The 18,194-nt window shown below is 55.9% G+C and overlaps 9 protein-coding genes across 9 annotated transcripts; 5 read left to right on the top strand and 4 right to left on the bottom strand.

Moving 5' to 3' along the window:
• Positions 1 to 426: 426 nt before the first annotated feature.
• On the bottom strand, positions 427 to 2,152 carry BU26DRAFT_465546 (uncharacterized protein). Its single transcript, XM_033825194.1, has 4 exons — positions 1,885 to 2,152; positions 1,257 to 1,837; positions 1,073 to 1,180; positions 427 to 1,020 (listed from the first exon to the last, which is right to left on the bottom strand). The coding sequence occupies exons 1-4, from the start codon at positions 2,097 to 2,099 to the stop codon at positions 641 to 643; spliced, it is 1,284 nt and encodes a 427-aa protein (XP_033678947.1). The 5' UTR covers positions 2,100 to 2,152; the 3' UTR covers positions 427 to 640.
• Positions 2,153 to 2,263: 111 nt separating this feature from the next.
• BU26DRAFT_523488 (DUF159-domain-containing protein) lies at positions 2,264 to 4,422 on the top strand. The gene is made up of 4 exons (XM_033830060.1): positions 2,264 to 2,347; positions 2,395 to 2,665; positions 2,734 to 2,994; positions 3,244 to 4,422. The coding sequence occupies exons 1-4, from the start codon at positions 2,321 to 2,323 to the stop codon at positions 4,005 to 4,007; spliced, it is 1,323 nt and encodes a 440-aa protein (XP_033678946.1). The 5' UTR covers positions 2,264 to 2,320; the 3' UTR covers positions 4,008 to 4,422.
• A 583-nt stretch (positions 4,423 to 5,005) lies between these two features.
• BU26DRAFT_391782 (uncharacterized protein) lies at positions 5,006 to 8,173 on the top strand (the record flags this gene model as incomplete). Its single annotated transcript, XM_033822706.1, has 1 exon — positions 5,006 to 8,173. A coding segment is annotated over one exon (3,168 nt), but the record flags the coding sequence as incomplete, so codon positions are not given.
• Positions 8,174 to 8,916: 743 nt separating this feature from the next.
• Positions 8,917 to 10,973, top strand: BU26DRAFT_492847 (carbohydrate-binding module family 35 protein). Its single transcript, XM_033826134.1, has 4 exons — positions 8,917 to 9,128; positions 9,200 to 9,430; positions 9,509 to 10,123; positions 10,219 to 10,973. The coding sequence occupies exons 1-4, from the start codon at positions 9,035 to 9,037 to the stop codon at positions 10,518 to 10,520; spliced, it is 1,242 nt and encodes a 413-aa protein (XP_033678944.1). The 5' UTR covers positions 8,917 to 9,034; the 3' UTR covers positions 10,521 to 10,973.
• Positions 10,413 to 12,040, bottom strand: BU26DRAFT_111091 (uncharacterized protein). The gene has a single exon (XM_033819405.1). It carries the CDS (start codon positions 11,843 to 11,845, stop codon positions 10,652 to 10,654), a length of 1,194 nt encoding a protein of 397 aa, XP_033678943.1. The 5' UTR covers positions 11,846 to 12,040; the 3' UTR covers positions 10,413 to 10,651.
• Positions 11,982 to 13,016, bottom strand: BU26DRAFT_554706 (uncharacterized protein). The gene is made up of 3 exons (XM_033832278.1): positions 12,900 to 13,016; positions 12,729 to 12,845; positions 11,982 to 12,679 (listed from the first exon to the last, which is right to left on the bottom strand). Exons 1-3 carry the CDS (start codon positions 12,982 to 12,984, stop codon positions 12,237 to 12,239), a joined length of 645 nt encoding a protein of 214 aa, XP_033678942.1. The 5' UTR covers positions 12,985 to 13,016; the 3' UTR covers positions 11,982 to 12,236.
• A 110-nt stretch (positions 13,017 to 13,126) lies between these two features.
• On the top strand, positions 13,127 to 15,563 carry BU26DRAFT_492842 (uncharacterized protein). Its single transcript, XM_033826133.1, has 2 exons — positions 13,127 to 13,477; positions 13,537 to 15,563. The coding sequence occupies exons 1-2, from the start codon at positions 13,311 to 13,313 to the stop codon at positions 15,386 to 15,388; spliced, it is 2,019 nt and encodes a 672-aa protein (XP_033678941.1). The 5' UTR covers positions 13,127 to 13,310; the 3' UTR covers positions 15,389 to 15,563.
• A 312-nt stretch (positions 15,564 to 15,875) lies between these two features.
• BU26DRAFT_436375 (uncharacterized protein) lies at positions 15,876 to 16,232 on the top strand (the record flags this gene model as incomplete). The annotated part of the gene is made up of 2 exons (XM_033824176.1): positions 15,876 to 15,975; positions 16,027 to 16,232. Coding segments are annotated over 2 exons (306 nt in total), but the record flags the coding sequence as incomplete, so codon positions are not given.
• Positions 16,233 to 16,880: 648 nt separating this feature from the next.
• Positions 16,881 to 17,850, bottom strand: BU26DRAFT_523481 (NAD(P)-binding protein). The gene has a single exon (XM_033830059.1). The coding sequence runs from the start codon at positions 17,824 to 17,826 to the stop codon at positions 16,906 to 16,908; it is 921 nt and encodes a 306-aa protein (XP_033678939.1). The 5' UTR covers positions 17,827 to 17,850; the 3' UTR covers positions 16,881 to 16,905.
• Positions 17,851 to 18,194: the final 344 nt, after the last annotated feature.

Below are 18,194 nucleotides of genomic sequence, written 5' to 3'. Positions count from 1 at the left end.
GCAGAGTGCGGGATGGGGAAAACGGGTGAAATTGGGACTCCTCCCGAACCCATGAAAGACTTCTTGATAAGGCTTTAGCACCTCCCTGCTCGCAAAAGCCCGATCCGACCAGGCATGACGATAATATAGAGTGACTTTTTCCATCAACCTCTCTGCAGACCCCATACGCCTCCATCTTTTCACCGGTCCGACTTTTTTAAGACCCTACGCTCGCAACCGCATGTCCATTTGATGTTGAGCGTCAGTGTTGGAAGCGAGAACACTCCATTTGTTGGAGACTTTTTGAATTTTAGAGTAGCCGTTCACGCTGCGTTTAAAGATCTCCTCCGGCTCCGGGGACACGCTCCATGATGGTGTTCTGCTCGCAGTTTTGGAGACTCGGATGCGGAGTCAGTAGTGTGAGGAGAGCAGAGGATGAGAGGTGGTGGAGGGGTATTTTATACTGCACTAGGGGGGAGCGAAGGAAGACCGGATGGGAGGTGGTAGATGAGGATAAGACGACACGGTAAAAAAAACCCCTATAGGGAGTATAGAGAGCTAAAAGGCGAAGGGGATCTGATACTTGCATAGACCAGAAGCTGTGAATCTCCGCTTTCACGGACATCTTACCCATTACTTGTACAGCACAGCCACAGAGCCCTTATTTCTGCGCTTTCTCTAGCTCCTTCAGCCTGTTCAGCCCTGCTCTTGCGTTGACTTGTCCTTCGGCAAATCCCACAGCCTTCGCCAGCGACGCCGCTTCTTCGTACTTCTGCCGAGCTTCCTTGATCCTACCTTCCATCTCGTAGAACTCGCCTAGGTTGTGGGTTGCAACTGCGCATCCGATATCGCATTCCTCGTTCCTGTCGGGGGGTTGTATAGCTCTCCCTCGGGCTAATGCTTTGCTTGCCCATTGGCGTGCTTGTTCGACTAGTTTAGCGCGCGGAGGGGGAGGGTTGTTCGGAAAGGATGTCGGCGAGGAGGGTGATGACGAAGTGGGCGGTGGCGTCTGTTGAGCGAGACATGTGGAGATGTTGTTCACTGTTATAAGTGCGATTAGCTGAAGGCAATGCAAGGGAGCTGTCAAACCTACTCAAGACGACGCCGTGGCATGAGGTCGGAGGACACAGCGCTAGGGCCTGGAGGAAGAGTGGCAGCGCTAGGTAATGGGAGTCGTTTTGTTCGTAGTGCTGGCCGAGAGCTGCGATGCGTGAGTGGTTGCACATCAAAACGTGGGGTAGTACGAGAATAGACGGTGAGGGATTAAGATAACATACCTTCCAGCGTGGCTCCCATCTCCTCATCCGTCATCCAATCGCCCTCGCCTTGCTTTACACCCTCTTTTTCGCGCCTCTGCTTTTCGCTCAGTGCGCTTTCCACCGCCTCGACGAGGCGTTTCTCGGCATTATCCGGCTCGTTCACATACTTGCAGTTGTACAGCTGCGCTAGCTTGACGTTGATCTGGACCATGTTCTTCTTTACCCGCGACCTGTTGCCGTCGTTCCAGTGCTTGTCGCTGAACTCGTCAATCCAGCGCTGGCAATCGGACCGCATGATCTCGAGCACGTCGCAAGCCAGCGCATAGTATCCCGCATCTTCGAACAGCGCAGCAATTGTGTATTTCACGCCCATTATCTCGTCGCTGAAGGGATCCATGCCCAGCTCATTCGCGGTGTGCAATGCCTGCCGAAAGTACTTGTTTGCCTCCTTGATGTCCAGGTATTTCCCTCTGCTGTAGAACAGGGCGCGGCGGAGCTTCTTCGCGACTTCTTCGGGAAAGTTGTGGTACGGCCTGAGGATGACGTTCTGATAGTACCAGGGGATGTAGTAGGCGGCCCAGCCGGAGATGGCGAGAATGCTGTTCCTGTTAGCTATGCCTGAGGACGGGGGAGGCAGAGTGTGTACCATCCGACCGCAAATGGAAATAGAATTGGGCTTCTCCGGAATTGAGCCCTAAACTGCTCGCGCATTGTAGCCTTGTATCGCCTGCTGAGGTGCTGTTGGACGGGTCTCCATGTTCGTCCAGGGAGGTTTGCGAAGGTATGGCGCGGTGGGTGGGCTTCGCAATGCGCAAAGCGACTTAGACGGGAAGCCGTCCGAGGAACAGCCCTTGAGAACATAATGTGGATGTTAAGAAGGCTGTGTTGAGGGGAGCAATCGAGGTGTGGGCGATGGTCGAACGGTGATGTCGGAAAAAGTTAGTGGCAGGCGCGACCCGCATAGGGCTGAAGCGCGCCTGCATGACGTCGAGCTTCGGCCAATCACCGTCGCGCGCAGAGTTACACCTCCGCAAGCTCTCTCCACCAAGCAATGCGCTGATCGCTCTGAACATAACCGCGAAATGTGCGGCCGCTACGTACTGGCCTTGGTAAGCACCCGCATGTACTTTAGTGTCTGTGGCTAACCGCGGCGCAGCGGCCCTCCGAGGTGCGGCAACAGCTCGAGCAGTCGCAGATGCCGGTAGAGGAGGCTCCCGACGACGACAGCGTGCGCCAAAGCTACAATTTCGCACCTGGCTATCACGGCTTAGTGTACCGAGCAGACGGTCCCGACTACGGCGGCAGCAGGGTGGAGGATAAGCAAGAGGGCGACAACCAAGAGCAGGGCAAGACGGAAAAGGCGACAGTCGTACCCGCGGATGGGCGCGTAGACCACACAAAGTACAAGCTACAGGCGATGAAATGGGGTATGCTCTGCGAGTCCGGCTCGATAGTGAGCGGTGAGCAATGTGCTGACATGCTTCGCTACCCCCAGGCTTGGTTCCGTTCTGGACGAAGCGCAATCCCGACTACGGTTCGATGCTGAAGACAATCAATTGCCGTGACGACTCGCTGTGCGAGGACCGCGGGATGTGGACAAGCATGAAGAAGAAAAAGCGGTGCATAGTGGTTGCACAGGGCTTCTACGAATGGCTAAAGAAGAAGAACGGCAAGGAGAAGATCCCGCACTTTACCAAGCGCAAGGATGGGCAACTAATGTGCTTCGCCGGACTGTGGGACTGCGTCCGGTATGAGGGTGAGTCTGGTCTTCGTCCCTATATCATCAGGCGCACAAGCATGGATATGGCACACCGCCAGAGCACGCTCTTCCATCACATGCCTCTCTATTTCCGCCGTCTGCTGTCATGCCAGAGGCAGACATAGCCACTCTCGCTAGCCATGTTGTAGCAATCGGCTGCATGTTGTAGCGCGAGCATTCCCAGGTTCTGACTTGGTGTGCCACGTTTGTGTGCCCGGGCATCAGGCTCGACTGACAGGTGACTAGATTCCGACGAAAAGCTGTATACCTATACCGTCATCACCACCGACTCGAACAAGCAGCTTAAGTTCTTGCACGACCGCATGCCGGTCATCCTCGAGAACGGTTCCGAGGCAATCAGGACGTGGCTAGACCCCAATCGAACCGAGTGGAGTAAGGACCTGCAGTCGCTCCTGAAGCCATTTGAAGGCGAGCTGGAGTGCTTCCCTGTGAGCAAAGAGGTGGGCAAGGTCGGCAACAACTCGCCATCCTTCGTCGTGCCCATCAACAGCGCGGAGAACAAGAACAACATCGCCAACTTCTTCGGAAACCAACGAAAAGCTGCCAAGGCAAAGAAGGATGAGGAAGCTATCGGGAAAACCGAGCATGAGCTTGGCGAGTCAATGACCAAGAAGGGAATCAAGGTGGAGCACGGCGTCAATGAAGCTCGTGGAACAACGAACCGCGTGGAAGGTAGCGAAGATAATGCTCCATTGCCTGTTCCAGCAACATTGCGCTCATCACCCGGAGAAGTCTCCAAAGACCTCAAACGAGAGCGCAGCGAAGGAGACGACGATGATGGTGACACAGCAGCCGGTGCTCCCCAACAGAAGCGGAGGATGTCCACCTTGGCTGCTCCGGCATCCAGCCAATCCCCCAAAAAGAGCGCTGCAAAGCCGGCTGCAAAGAAGGGTACCAGAAGCGCCACGAGTAACGGTAGTGCAGCAAAGACAAGCCCGTCCAAGGGCGACGGGAGCCGGAAGATCACCTCGTTCTTCAGCAACAAGTGAGGCCGGCAGTTATATCGACACCACATGGCCGGGCTCGGGGACGGCGACGGCGGCCGGGGCGTTGCGGGAACCGCCTCTCGTCCGGGCCGGTTCATTATGCAGCGCCCGAGGTTTTACGGGCGGGAGCAAGACGGGCGGTGAGGCCGATGAGGTTCTTTTGGGAATGCGGCGCAATAGTGATGGGATTACGGGGCGCATACGATAGCCGGTATGTGATTCGCATGGGAAGCGGCGGGTGACTGGCGGGCAATGCGTGTCATGGTAAGGGATTTCTTCCGTGGGCGCGCAGCGTATCATCTGGCGGCGTTTGCTCCGGGGTGCGGGTGGTTGAGCGTCGCCTATTCGGCCTGCTCGGGAGGGGATTTCCCTGCGGCGGGCTGCATCACATCGCGACTCTAATGTGCCATGCGGTTCCTAAAAAAGGCGTCCTGCGGTTGGTCGTGATGCACGAGAGATGGGAGCAGACTGTTTCGCGCCCAGGCGTCCCGCGGCCGTTTGGTGTGCGGGCTGGCGGTTGGCCCGCCGTTACAAGCGAGCCCTGAGGACTCTCCACGCCACGCCCTCCGCCGCAACGTCTCGTCGGCCGCTCGCTCGCTCATGGTTCCAGCCTCCAGCCTTCAGCCAGCCCTGCAGCCCTTGCCGCCGCGTAAACTATTCCGCATCGATCGACTCCCATTCTGTTGCTTGGCCATCCACATCTACATCCGCTGCTGCGCGGCTGATCAACACCTCCAGCATCTGTCATGTAAGTGCTACTGCCGCCTGCCAGCTGCCCTACACCACCCGGTAATGAAGGACGCTCGACATCCTCGGACCGGCTTCGTGCCTCGCTATTCTTCTCTTTTCAGCTTCCTTCCGTCGTCTCACCGGCTCGCGTGACAAGCTCACCGCCGCTCTATGCTCAACCGACATCTCAATTTTCCCTCGTCTCGTCTATTGTGCCGCATCTCGCATCTTCTACGCGCCGCCGCTAAGCGGTTCGGCCCATCTCTCTCGACATGCTCTCCCTTTTGGAACTCGTTTCTCAGAACCAACCCCATTTTCAGACAAATCAAGCTCTTCTAGTCCTCGGCCTGCAGAATGATTTCCTCCGGCCAGACGGCAAGCTGCCTGTCAGTACCCGCAGTGGATTCCTGGACCGCATCAACATCCTTATTCCTACCTTTCGCAAGCTCTCAGCAAACGTCATCTGGATCCAGACCCTCTACGAGACGGACCGACTCGCAAACGACCCCACTACTGGCGAGGGCGATGCCGTGGTCGTCGGCGGACTAGTGGACGGAGTTGAGAGCAGCACGGATGACGACGACGATCTTCCGAAAGATCTTATCCCGCCTACCCAGTCAAGATCGTCAAAGCATAAGCAGCGGGCGCTAGACCTGCTGAAGCGAGTTTCAAATAGAAGGCGTCCCGTTCCGCGTGAGGAGTCTCAAGCCGCCCCCGAAGAGGACGAGGAGCTGTTTCTGCGCCAATCCAAGACCGGCCCTGCCTGCCTGCCCAACACGCCCGGCGCAGAGTTTGGAGACGCTGTCAAGGGCAAGATTGAACCTTCAGACACGGTTGTGCAGACGACCAATTACTCCGCTTTCCAGAGCACTTCGCTTTTGTTGATTCTGCGCGCACGCCTAGTTACGGAACTGTACATATGCGGATGCATCACCAATGTGTCCGTGCTCGCAACAGTCATTGATGCAGCGCGGCATGGCATCAAGATCAATGTGGTGGGAGACTGCCTCGGCTTCCGCAAGCAGTCGCGGCATGCCATTGCGCTCAAGAGAATGGTCGAGTTTTTCGACGCCAACCTTGTCACAAGCTCGGAAATCGAGGATCGGAATCGCCCGGAAGACGACCAACCCCGCCGAGCATCGCAGCATGGTTCGACGAATGATGAGGAAAACCTGCAGCAAATGGTGGACAGGTTGAAGCTAAAGGAAGCGAACCACACACAACGGCCCGCTTCGAAAGAAAGCCCACGCTCAACGGGCGAATCGCCCGCGATCACCATCAACGGCCGGCGCCGCAACGTCTCAGATGCATCCGCCGCCGAAAGTCGCGCCACCACCGACACTAAGCTTAGCGATGAGCAATTCGCAGAGAAGCTGGTGCGGGGCGCAAAGGTTCCAAATTCGGAGCAGAACAGGCAGCCAGCTGAGAAGCAAAACCTGGTCAAGTCTAAGATCCGCATGAGGTCAAGAAGAAGCAAAAGCAAGAAAGAGGACGAGCAGAAATCGAAGGCAGAGCCAAGTAAAAAGGGCGAGCAAAAGGGCGAACCAAGTTCGAGTCACACCACAGCTGAAAGGACACCAGATCAGCCGCCTAGATCGCCCAAGGCAGCGACGCCGACCGTCGAACAGCCACGCCCTTCCGCAATCACGAAGGCTGAGAGTAGCGACAAGCTGCGGGAAAGCCCTACGAAGGGCGGGCGTTCATTAAAATCGTCAGCGTCGCAGCCTGTGTTGTCTTCAGCGAACCTGGAAGGCAATGATAAGTTATCAGCGTCTCGTGTGCGCCTGGCATTGTCCAGGTCACCAAAGTCTGACTCAAACCAAGAGCTCCCCACTCAACCACTACCACAACAATCGCTCGCTCAGAGCACAACAGAAGCAGCAAGTGCTACGCCACCTCAAACTGCGACCGCAACCAAGATGGGCAAGAAGCTACAGTCACTCGCTACGTTCCCAGTGTTGGGTCCCGGTGACCGCATTGCTGAGGGCGATTCCCGCATAATCTACCGCTTCTTTCCACCAGATCTGCGCCATCCTACCGACCCATCCAAGCCGTTGAAGGATCTGATTTTCCGACAGCTGTACAATGAGGTACGATGGCAGAAGATGCTCCACCAGACAGGCGAGGTGCCACGTCTCGTCTGTTGTCAAGGCGAGTTTGGGGCTGACGGCTCAATGCCCGTTTATCGACATCCTACCGACCAAACGCTGCCCCTTCTACATTTTTCGCCAAAGGTCCAGCTGATACGGAAGCGAGCTGAGAAGCTGGTCGGTCATCCTTTGAACCACGTCCTCATCCAACTGTACCGCTCGGGGAACGACTACATCTCCGAACACTCCGATAAGACGCTCGACATCGTGAAGGGTTCATCCATTGTCAACGTCAGTTTTGGCGCCCAAAGGACGATGCGACTCCGAGCGAAGAAGCCAGCCAAGGCCCGGGAGTCGGAAGATGCCGCACAGCGTGAGACCCAGCGTGTCGCCATGCCGCACAACTCAATGTTCATCCTCGGACTGGAGTCAAACGAGAAATGGCTACACGGCATCATGGCAGACAAGAGGCTGCCGTCTGAGCGCAGCGAGCCAGAGACAGCTTATTCGGGGATACGCATCTCACTGACCTTCCGCCATATCGGCACCTTCCTAGATGCAAAGAACAGCGTCATCTGGGGCCAAGGCGCCACCTCCAAAGATCAGCGCGACGCACAGGACGTCATAAATGATGACGAGGAAGAAACAGAGCGCATGGTTCGCGCCTTCAGCCGCGAAAACCACGCCACGGACTTTGACTGGGACGAGTGGTACGGTCACGGCTTCGACGTGCTGCACTTGCACGCCCCTCCTGAGGACCTGCCTATTTTCTTCGCTTCGAATAACCAGGTCGAGAACAAGATGATCCAGATCTTCCTCTCGGAAGCCAAAATCAATCATACCATGCTTGAGGCGCCGACGCTTGAAAAACAATATGAATCGGATCGGCGAGTGTGTTACAGGGACAACGACGTCAACCACACCGAAGTTGTCATCAACGTACCTATCTTGCTCTACCTCGACCGATACTACCCGCTCGACCGCGACGACCGCGGGCGCTACTGCAGCTCCAACTCGTACGACATGTTCATCCAGATCAGCACTCTGCTCAAATACTGGGTCAACCGTCACGTGCCGACCTACTACGCCGACTTTGTCAATATCCTCGAGAGTCTGGAGGAACGGTATTCCATGGGTCCCGGGCCTTTTATTGCGGGACGCAGGTTCTCAATTGGCGACTGTGGGATGTGGCCGGCGATTGATGAGTTGGTGACGGCGTGGGATGGGTGGAGCGAGGAGAGGTTTCCGAAGTTGAGCGAGTATTATAGAATGGTTTGGCGGAAGAAGAAGAGTGTCAAGGAGACGAGGGCGGAGTTGCCGACTATTCGGAAAACGGCAAAGGCGGAGGAAGCTGAGGAAGAAGAGGAGTGATTGACGCTCTTCTAGCCACTTCGTTTTCCAATCTTCTATTTCTTTTCACATCTCTTCTCATTCCTCATCAACCTCATAACTTTTTCCGCATTTCCTTTTCTTCAGTCGTTTATTTAGCGCCCATTCCATCACCACAGTGGCAAAGTTCACAAGGAGTAATCATTCCGCATCGTGTTGGTGTCTCATAGATGAGAGTTGGAGTTCGTTGGTACGGTACAAAAGCTGCCTGTCTCGCATCGGGCATCGGGCGGCACCTATTTCTGTCTCTCCCGTTTCCCGCCCATACCTCTTCCTATTTCACACAAATCGCATCTCAAAATAAGGTTCAGCATTTATAGAAGCGCATCTATTTCCTGCTTCATCTATCTCTGCGCTTCCTTCTAGCTACATCAGACCCCTCGGCAGCTACTCTTCCGAAGGAACGAAGGCCAAATGGGCGAGGATTGGTGGAAGCAATAGTTTGACTCGCTTTCCCGGCATTTGTTGATCATGAGAATTATTTACTAAATGTTCCCCGGATTTTCAGCGCCCGCCTATCCCGGTCGTCGTGGGTAAATCGGCCCTTGTTAATCTATATGCTCCACCGACACAATCCGCTCTCTGCCCCATCCCATCACTATACACTGTAACCGACATTCCTCCGACCAACGTGCCCATTTACCTACTACCTATAAAGGCCGACACTCGTTATTCTTGATTTTGCTTCGCTACTCACAGTCTGGCCTATCTCCAAACTCACTAACTACTAGGATGTGGAAAGCAACTCTCCTCGCGCTTAGCCTTAGCGCAACCGCCACCGTCCACGCAGCAAACTCCTGGATCGTCCCCGGCGCGGGATAGATGTCCACGTCCGGCACCAAAATTGATGCTCATGGTGGCATGGTGCTCCAGCGTGGAGATACGTTTTACTGGGTTGGACAGAGCGCTTCGCATAGTACACTCCACACTCCCCCTTCCTCTCCTGCCAATCCAACGCCGAAAGAGACACGGCTGATATAAACGCAGACGAACAACCCTACATGTACACCAGCACGAACCTGCTCGACTGGACGCCATGCGCGAATCCCCAGAACGCCATCCAATACATGTGGCGCCCGAAGCTCGCGAAGCCCAACGGCTCGTGGTGGATCTACGGGCAAGTAGATCGGAACGTGCAGGCGCTGAAGTCGTCGACTATCAACGACAACTACGCCGTTTCCGGGGGCAAAGTAACCCTTCCACCGAACGGGTATACTTGTATGTACCTCCATCCATCCACGGAACTCCGCCAGCGCAGAACAAGAGTAAGACCGATCTAACACGACAACGCGGCAGATTCCGACACCGGCATGTTCCTAGACGACGACGACCAGACCTGGTACCTCCTCACCAGCGCCGACCACAACAACGTGCAGATCAACCGCATCAACGCCGACGGCGCCATCGGCGACCGCGTCAACGTGCTCGCCAAGGGCGCCTACGAAGCCCCCGGCATGTTCAAAGTAAACGGCATCTACTACCTCATTGTCAGCGGGAAAACCGGCTGGCGCAGCAATCCGAACCAGATGTTCTGGGCGGAGAAGCTGGTCGGTGGGAGCTGGAACGGGCCGTATGGTATTGCGCCTGAGGTGCAGAAAACGTATAACTCGCAGAACACGTTCGAGCTTGCTATTAAGGGGAGTAGTAAGACTACTTATGTCTATATGGGCGATAGCTGGGACTCTAAAGGCGGGCCGGATAGTAACTACGTCTGGCTCCCTATTAGCGTGGATACGGCGGGCAAGAAGGTATCGCTCGACTACCACGCGCAGTGGCGAATCGACGTCCGCACGGGGGAGGTTAGCGTGCCGGCGCTGAAGCGGAGGTACGAAGCGGAGCGGGCGGAGGTCATTGGCCGCGCTGCAGTTGCAGAGTGCGCGCACTGTGGGACTAAGCGCGGTGTGCGGGGGTGTAAGTTTCCCCCTTCCCTTCCACGGCAGACGAGACGAGAGACGAGATAAGAGTAGAGAGTAAGACCAGAGCACTACTAACCCAAACCCAACCAGTTTCCCATTCCAGCACCGTAACGTTCCGCAACGTCACGGGCCTGGGCGGCTTGCAGTGGGTGCAGCTGCATTATCGCGTTCGCAATGGTGAGGGGGGCGAGCAGGCAGCGCAGGCGCATGTATCCGTGAACGAGGGGCCAGTGGTCAATGTGTCGAGCTTGAATCATCGCGCGGGGTGGCAGGATGTTGTGCCGATTCAGTTGGAGCTTAGAGAAGGGAGTGGGAATACGATTACGTTTGGTGTTAGCGGGGAGGCGGAGGAGGCGGTGGTGTTGGACGGGATTGAGGTTGTTGAGGATTAAGGATTGAGAGGGATTGATGATGGAGGGGAGGAGTTGCGATGGAGTGGATATAATGGAGCGATGCGATGTCCTTCAACCAACCCTAGCCACGCGGTCGATAATCCAAGGTATCCATCACCCTCCCCTCCCAATCACCAAACCACGCTCACCGCCTCCTCCGTGCTCCAATCCCACTCTCCCCACGGCTCAACACTCCCTTGCGCCAGGCAGTCCCCGTCCCAATCCGACTCGCATTCCGCATCGCCGCCCAGTCTCCCACAAGGAATTTCACACGCACACTTCGGCGGATAATGCTCCGCCGGATCCCAAATCATCCCCTGCGCAACCGCTTCCTGCAACCCAATCGTCCCAATCCTCTCAATGTGCGCCTCCCCCGCAAATCCCTCCTCCACATCCCCGCCCTCAAAGATCCTCATCCATTTCTCGCGCACCCATGGCTGCATGCCGCCCTGCAGCTTAATCTTCGGTATGTGCTGGAGATACCCGTGATGCCAAGCGTACGTGAGAATCCAGTCAATAAGCAAACCCTCAGTGCAGACGCCGGGCCGGCACCTCGGGACGACGCCATCGTCTCTCTCTCCGTCCCAAGCCGTGTCGGCGAGATCGTACCACGGGTGCGTCGAGCGGAACAGATCGCCGAAGCACAGCACGAGCTGCTCCGTGTGCGCCAGAAATACGGCCGCGCCGTAGGGCTCTTGGTCATGCAATGTGCTGCCCGGGCGCTCGAAGGGCGGGACGTGGACTCTGAAGAGGGCGAAGTAGTCCGCGGCTGTCAGGTCCAGGCGGATTTTCTCCAGGCCGTGCAGGCGCAGCTGTGGATGCGGTCTCATTGCTTCTGGGAGCACGGCTTGTTGGCAAAGCATTGCACGGAGCTGGCGGGGGGGTTCGAAGGCGCCGTGGGAGAGGGAGCCGAGGACCGCGATGTGCGTGGCGTAGAAGCGGTATGCATCGTCGAAGGATTTCTCTGAGCGGAGCCATTTTTGGTGCAGGAGCAGGTTGTGCTCATGCTGGAGGGGTAGAGGAAGAACTTTAAGTATTTGCGGGGGGATGGAGGATGTGTAGGTTGGAGTGAGGAGTGTGGGGTGGTAGGGGTCGGCGGGGAAGAGGGTGGGTTCGCCGATCCAGAAGTCGAGAATGGTGCTGATGATCTCAGAGGGGAGATTCTTGATGGGGAGGATCGGGGCTTCGGATGGCTTTTGGGGTGGATCTTTTGATGGGGAGGATGCTGGTTCAAATTCCCAGGACGTGGGGTTGGAGTAGTCGGTGGTTGAGGCGCTGAGTGTAGCAAGATGATCTTCGTCCATGGCTGTCTGTTGGTAGAGCATTGTTCGGGATTTTACGAACCGCGTGCTGTGCTTGCTGGGCGTGTTGCGGTGCGTCGAGAACGTCCTGGGGAATACAAGTGCGTGACTGTGGAAAGTTGAAGGAGACAGTTTATGAGAAGAGCGACTAACTTTTTACCTGTGGGAAGAGGATGAGTAGATAAAGATGGAACACTTGGAAATGACTCTTTCGGATTGTTGGTACACATTACCATGGTCCTGGGAGAATGCATTGTGTGGGCGGTTGACCGAAGCCGGCATTGAATTTGGTCAACTGTACGAAGATTAGAGCCGTTAGTGTGACATTATTGATACAGTGGATTTTGTACAGTCGTGTCCTCTATGTAGTTGTGTGACATCGTTGCCTTCTTCGCTTCCTGAATGCCACGGATTGCTACGCTCTTCGCTTCGCTGAACCTGGCGTCCAGCTTTGTGGCTGCCATTCATCGCCGGGATTCCCTTTCGCGGCCTGATTCCATGGCGAGTCTTTAGGCTCCGTTCGCATGCGCCTTCTCGTCTTCAATGCGGGTGCTTCATTTGTTTGCGCTGCTTTCGATGCCACATCCTCCTCTTCCACGGTGCGCTGCGGCTCGGCCTTACCTCTGACCTCCTGGTCGGCGTTCATCTGCCTGATGCCTGCATTTGGATCTCTTGATTCGAGCGGCTGCACTGGCTGTTGTTTATCGGGCGCATCCAGCACCGAGGGCTTCGCTGCCCATCTTGCGTCCGCTTCCTGCGCCAGCATCTTTATCCGTTGTTGGCGGAACACGTCAGACCGCTGCTCGGCGACGGTGGGTGGTTCGAACCGAGTGTGCCGGAGCCATTGCATCCACGGGGCTGAGGGCTGTCAGTCCAAATGTTCGTGGGTTGGCTGGCAAGTACTGACGAGGAACGGCAACGTCGCCATAGTGCGTCCGCCGGCCGTACTTTACAATTCTCCGGTTGCGGTGCGAATGTAGGGCGTCTTTAAATTCCCAATATGTGTTCCCTTCGAGGTCGAATCCTGGGCCTGTTAGCGATTGTTGCGCTGGAGACGATTCTGAGCAGCGTGACATACCTACCAGCCACCTCCGTCTCCAGGGCAGCTGCATCATCTTCCAGCTGTACCATAATCGCCGTATTGGGCCGGGGTTCCTCGCCATGGTGCGTGAATAGTAGTGAGGGAAAAGTTTAGGGCCGCGCAAAGGCGACTTGACACGCGAACCAGTGACGACACCGTGTGGCTGGGACCGGGAGGCTGATTCCACTCCGTCCGCAGGCCCCACCACCAACTCACTCTCTGCACGCTGGCATGCGACAGATACACACCAACACCGAACGCGCACATCGTACCACGTTTTGCTCTTGATTGCCTCTGCGCGCATTCTATTTCTCTATCTTACAGTTGCTTGCTTAGCCCCATCATTCCTCGTCGGGTACCCGCCGACCCCGTACGACGACATAAGCCGCTGCGCCGAAATCCACCACAATGGCGTCTGTTACGTCGCTGGACCAGGATATGAAGAGGTTGCGCATGGGGAGGTATACGCCACAGGCTGCGAATGAAGTGCGCAGCTGGATAGAGGACGTCCTGGGAGACCGCCTGCCTCCGGGGGATTTACTGGATGCGCTGAAAGATGGAACTGTGCTATGCAGGTACGGATGCGCTGCATATTCTCGGATTCTAAACCCACGGGTCACTAACTGTGTTGTAGGCTTGTAAATCTCGCCGTACCCAATCCCGGCGTCAAGTTCAAGAAATCGCCCATGCCTTTCATACAGATGGAAAACATCTCCCACTTCCTCCGTGCCTGCGAAATGCCGCCGCTGAACATGCCCTCGCACGACCGCTTTCTGACCGTCGACTTATACGAATCCAAAGATCCCGCGCAAGTTTTGCAATGCTTGAACGCCTTCAGCCGGGTCGCCAACTCCGTGAACCCCTCTAATTTCCCGACCACAATAGGTCCCAAGCGCGGCGGAGGCCCGCTGAGCCCGACGACAACTGGGGCCGGGGGATATTCCAATGGCGCCTCCCTGGCATCGCCCGGGTTAGGGCGAAGCAGGGGTGTCAGCACCACGAGCAACACGAGTGGGTCGGCCACATTCAATCCTCTCTCTCGGCCTCCAGCGGAGAGAGCACTGAGCCCTCACCTCACGGGTGGCTCCAACTCGTCCAAGACCTCCAACGGTATACCTAAGTCGCCCCCTGGCGGCGTAAGCAGTTGGAGTAAGAAAACTGACGAGGGAATTACAGCGCCGGCCTGGAATATCCATCAGTATGGCTACATGGGCGGTGCGAGCCAAGGCAACCAAGGCATATCTTTCGGCGGGCGCCGGCAGATCACCAGCGCAGGACCATACGTACCTAATATGGCGGAGAAAGAGCGAAGGCGGAGGGAGAAGGAGGCTGAAGAGGAGCGTTTGCGCATCCTGGCGGAAGAGGCTGAGAACAAGCGTCGCATCGAACGAGAGGCCGAAGAAGAACGCGCACGGTTGGAAGAGGAGCGGAGATGGGAGGAAGAAGCACGAAAACAGCGGGAGACAGAGCAGCGCCGGCTTGAGAAGCAGAAGCGCGAATGGGAGGAGCAAGAGAGGCAATGGAAGCTAGAGGAGGAGCAGCGACAGAGAGAAGAACAGGAGACCCAGGCGAGGTTGGCACAGGAGACGCGTCGAAAACGAGCTGGAAGTGATGCCAGGCTTAGGGGGCAGTACCTAAGTGAATACCAGACGGAACAAAGCAGCAAACCGCGCAGCCGACGGAACAGCCAGTACGATCCGGATTACGACGCTGAGCGGGACAGAATACAGGAGCTCGAACGTCAGCTCGAAGAGGCGAAAGAGCGGGAGCGGCAATATCAACGTGAGCGAGAAGAGCGCTTCAGAGATGACGACCGCCGCAAAATGCGATCTCGGTCGAAGAGCAGGACACGGGATTCAACCAGAGATCGATCGCGGAGCCGACCGCGTCCTCAACCTCCGCCACGCGCGCCTTCTCCTCAAGACAGTACAGCTTCGTGGGCACAAGCTGATGATCGGGAGTATGTACGGAGGCAGAAGCAGCAACCGCGGCCTCTTCCGGAGCCGACAGCACCTTCGCTTCCAGCGCGTCCTCTCCCGGAACCTTCAGCACGCCCTCTGCCGGATCCTGCAGCGTACGCCAAACAGAGCCGCACAGACCGTTATCTTGCGTCCAATCCTGCACCTCTAGCGCCCAAACCAACAAGCCACATCCCTCCGGAGCTCACCTCCACATCTGAGCGTGCAGCAGAGGACGCCCGTCGCGCGGCCTCTCAGACAAAGACGAAGGCAGGTGGATGGGCGTCCAAGTCGTTGCTGGAGCGAGAGATGGAGCGGGAAAGAGATCGCCAGCGCGAGTGGGAAGAATCTCAACGTGCACTCCAGAACGCTCCCAAAGACCCGAGCGCTGGTGCGGGAGAGGGACAGAGTTGGGACGTCAATCAATACGGGTATATGGGAGGTGACAGCCAGAATAAGACCAGCTCCGGCATTAACTTTGGCGGGCGGAGGCAAATTCTTGGGCCTCGTCCATTTGGTCCGAGATGATTGCATTACGACCTGGATGTAAGGTCGTATTTATAGCGCGGATTTTCGGGGATGCTTGAATCCTTAGCATTATGGGTTTAGCGTTAGTCTTGAGGATTCCCGTACGCTGGAGAGGGTGATCCAAAGGAATAGTTACTAGCTTGTAAAGCCATTCATATAGATCGACAAAATTCACCTATCTTCAAAATCTCTCACTCTTGCCTAGTGCTTGTGATTGGCCGTTACGCCAAGAGCCTCGGCAAATCGTAATGCCGATCGGATTATCTCTAGCTCTTTCGCGACGCGGTCGAGCACTTCAGCGCGAAACATACTCCTCTAGACAATCGACTGCTCTACTGTAATCTGCGCAACAGCTAATCAAGATGCCGAAATATAAGTATCCCTTGCTCTCCTTTCACGACGCTTACTAATTTTTCTCTTACTCTTCTGTAGGTTCCCAAGCTTCGATCCATTGCCTCCTGGCATCTAGCTGACAGACGAACAAGGCGACTATTGCGATGTCTACCTCACGCACGACTCGATGAGCGTCCGCAAGGCACATAATAACGGCCGAAATCACCTCCGAAATGTCCAAGCATACTACGAACGTACGACTGCCTCCAATCACATACTTGAGTTGGCGCTGATGGACTGTGTAGAGATATCCAGTGAACAGACGCAGCTTGTTATCAACAGTATCACCGATGCGTACAATGCGGAGGGTCAAGCAAATCCTATGACGCAGGGTCCAATGGGCGCCATGGGCGGTTTTGGTCCCCCAGGCGGTGGACCTGGATTCCCGCCGCACGGCTTTCCTCCACCAGGTATGTACTCCCCATCTGAAGTGATTGACACCAGGTGTTAATATGCTATAGGAATGCCAGGCATGCCAGGCATGCCGCCACCACCGTTCATGCAGGCAGGCCGCGGAGGTCGTAAGTCTACTTCAGCATTGACTAGGTCGCAAATGCTAACATGCCATAGCCGGTCCCAACATGCCTCCGAACATGCCACCCTTCCCACCGCCAAATATGCCCGGAGCTGGACCACCAGGGCCAGGCGGACCGATGCCCCCGAATATGCCTCCGTTTCCCCCGGCAAATATGGCAGGCGGCCCGCCACCGAATATACCTTTCCCGTTCCCTCCCCCGAATCAAGCTGGGTCGCCTCCCGGAGGAATGCCTCCTTTCCCACCTCCAGGAGCTATGCCGCCAGGCGGATTTCCTCCTCCATTCCCCCCGCGAGGCGGTCCGCCTGGAGGGCCGCTCGGTCGTTAGATACTTTGGGTTAAGAAATGTTTGAGAGCCGCATGATGGGCTTTGCCTTGTGCTACTCCAAGCGCGAATCGGACAAAGTCGCTCACGCAAGCGGCTGATGAATACCCAAGTCAAAAGAGAGGCGTCTTGAGGAACGATGGGGAGGCCCAGCTGTACGTTTTCTCCCACAGTATGGCTTACTGAGATCTTACCATGGTAGACACGTCTCGGGAACTTTTGCATGTCTATGGTTCAATCAAAAGCCTTCATTTCTACCCGTTCCTATGCTCCAAATAATCCCTTCGCATACGTCTCGACATCGGTGACGGGGACGCCCAGCTTGTGGTTCACCGTGAGTTTCTTATCCCACCAGACCCCATCTCTAGCAAAGACCAGCCGGTATTTCTTGATCAGGTTGTCTGGCTCCTTTGCCAGCTCCTTTTCCAAGTGCTGAATCGTCCACTCCTCTCGCACCACTGCCTTTCCCGTGACCCGCTCGACGATGTCCGCCAGCTGCGCATAGCTGACAGTGTCACCAGCAGAGTATATAACTCGATTCTCGGCTTCCATGTCTTCTGCAACAACTCTGGACAGTATCTTTCCGATATCTTGGACGTCGGTGACGGTCACCTTGTGGTCCCAATCTCGCAGCGCCCGCACTGTTATATTGTCACCCTGTCGATCCACGATGCCCCAGAATTGTTCGAACAGGAAGCTCATAAAGATACCGGTGGACATGACAGTCCATTTTACATAAGCCCCGGCGGCTTCAGCTCGTAACAAATCCCGGACGTCTTTCTGCTCCCCAAAAAGCGGCATCAAGCCCTGCCCGTCGCCAGTAATGTCATAGTCGACGCCCCATTGCCAGGGAAAGAACCACAGCTTTCCCTGTCCAGCTTGCTTTCGTAGTTTCCCGGCTTCGAGGATCTCCTTGGCGAGCTTGGTGACTATCCCGGCCGCTTGTCCGAATCCAGTAGCAGAGATTACGACGTCATATTTGGCGAAGTTCTGAGCCAGCTCGTCTGATGGTCCGGTTGTGTCCAGTGAGGTCAAGGATATGTTCGGGCCGGCGAGCTGACTGTACTTGGAGGGCGTGCGGACACCGACAATGACGTGAGTATCGGGGAGTTCAGAGAGATGTGGGAGGAAGGCGGTGCCTAACTCGCCGGCTCCGATGAGGAGGATGTGCTTTTCACTCGCCATTCTCTCGTTGTGTGCGTATTGATGAGTTTGGGGTTCTTGGGTAGGCTAAGCGCTCTTATACACCCGGTGCCGGGCCTCACGCAAAAGCATATGCTCGGAGTTAGGAGACTATTATTCAGCATGCTTCTTGGCACGGCTCATGATCAAAGGAACCAATATCTTGTTTTATGACTCCTGTGCAAGTTTACATGCCGAAGATTATCGGGGAAGTTGAGGAATCTCGATATTAGTATTGTGGGTTGTCTTGACGCACTGCGGGATCGGAGTTAAGGTCCTTCAGATATTCACAAATTAGCAGAACATATACGTACAATTATATACGAAGGACAATAACACATTCTCCACTTGAATATCACTCACCGCATGCT

The sequence above is a fragment of the Trematosphaeria pertusa genome (assembly GCF_010094035.1).
Source record: "Trematosphaeria pertusa strain CBS 122368 unplaced genomic scaffold BU26scaffold_16, whole genome shotgun sequence".
NCBI classification, from domain to species: Eukaryota; Fungi; Ascomycota; class Dothideomycetes; order Pleosporales; family Trematosphaeriaceae; genus Trematosphaeria; species Trematosphaeria pertusa.
The sequence above is the reverse complement of the archived record's forward strand: the minus strand, read 5'-3'. Positions and strand labels throughout refer to the sequence as shown.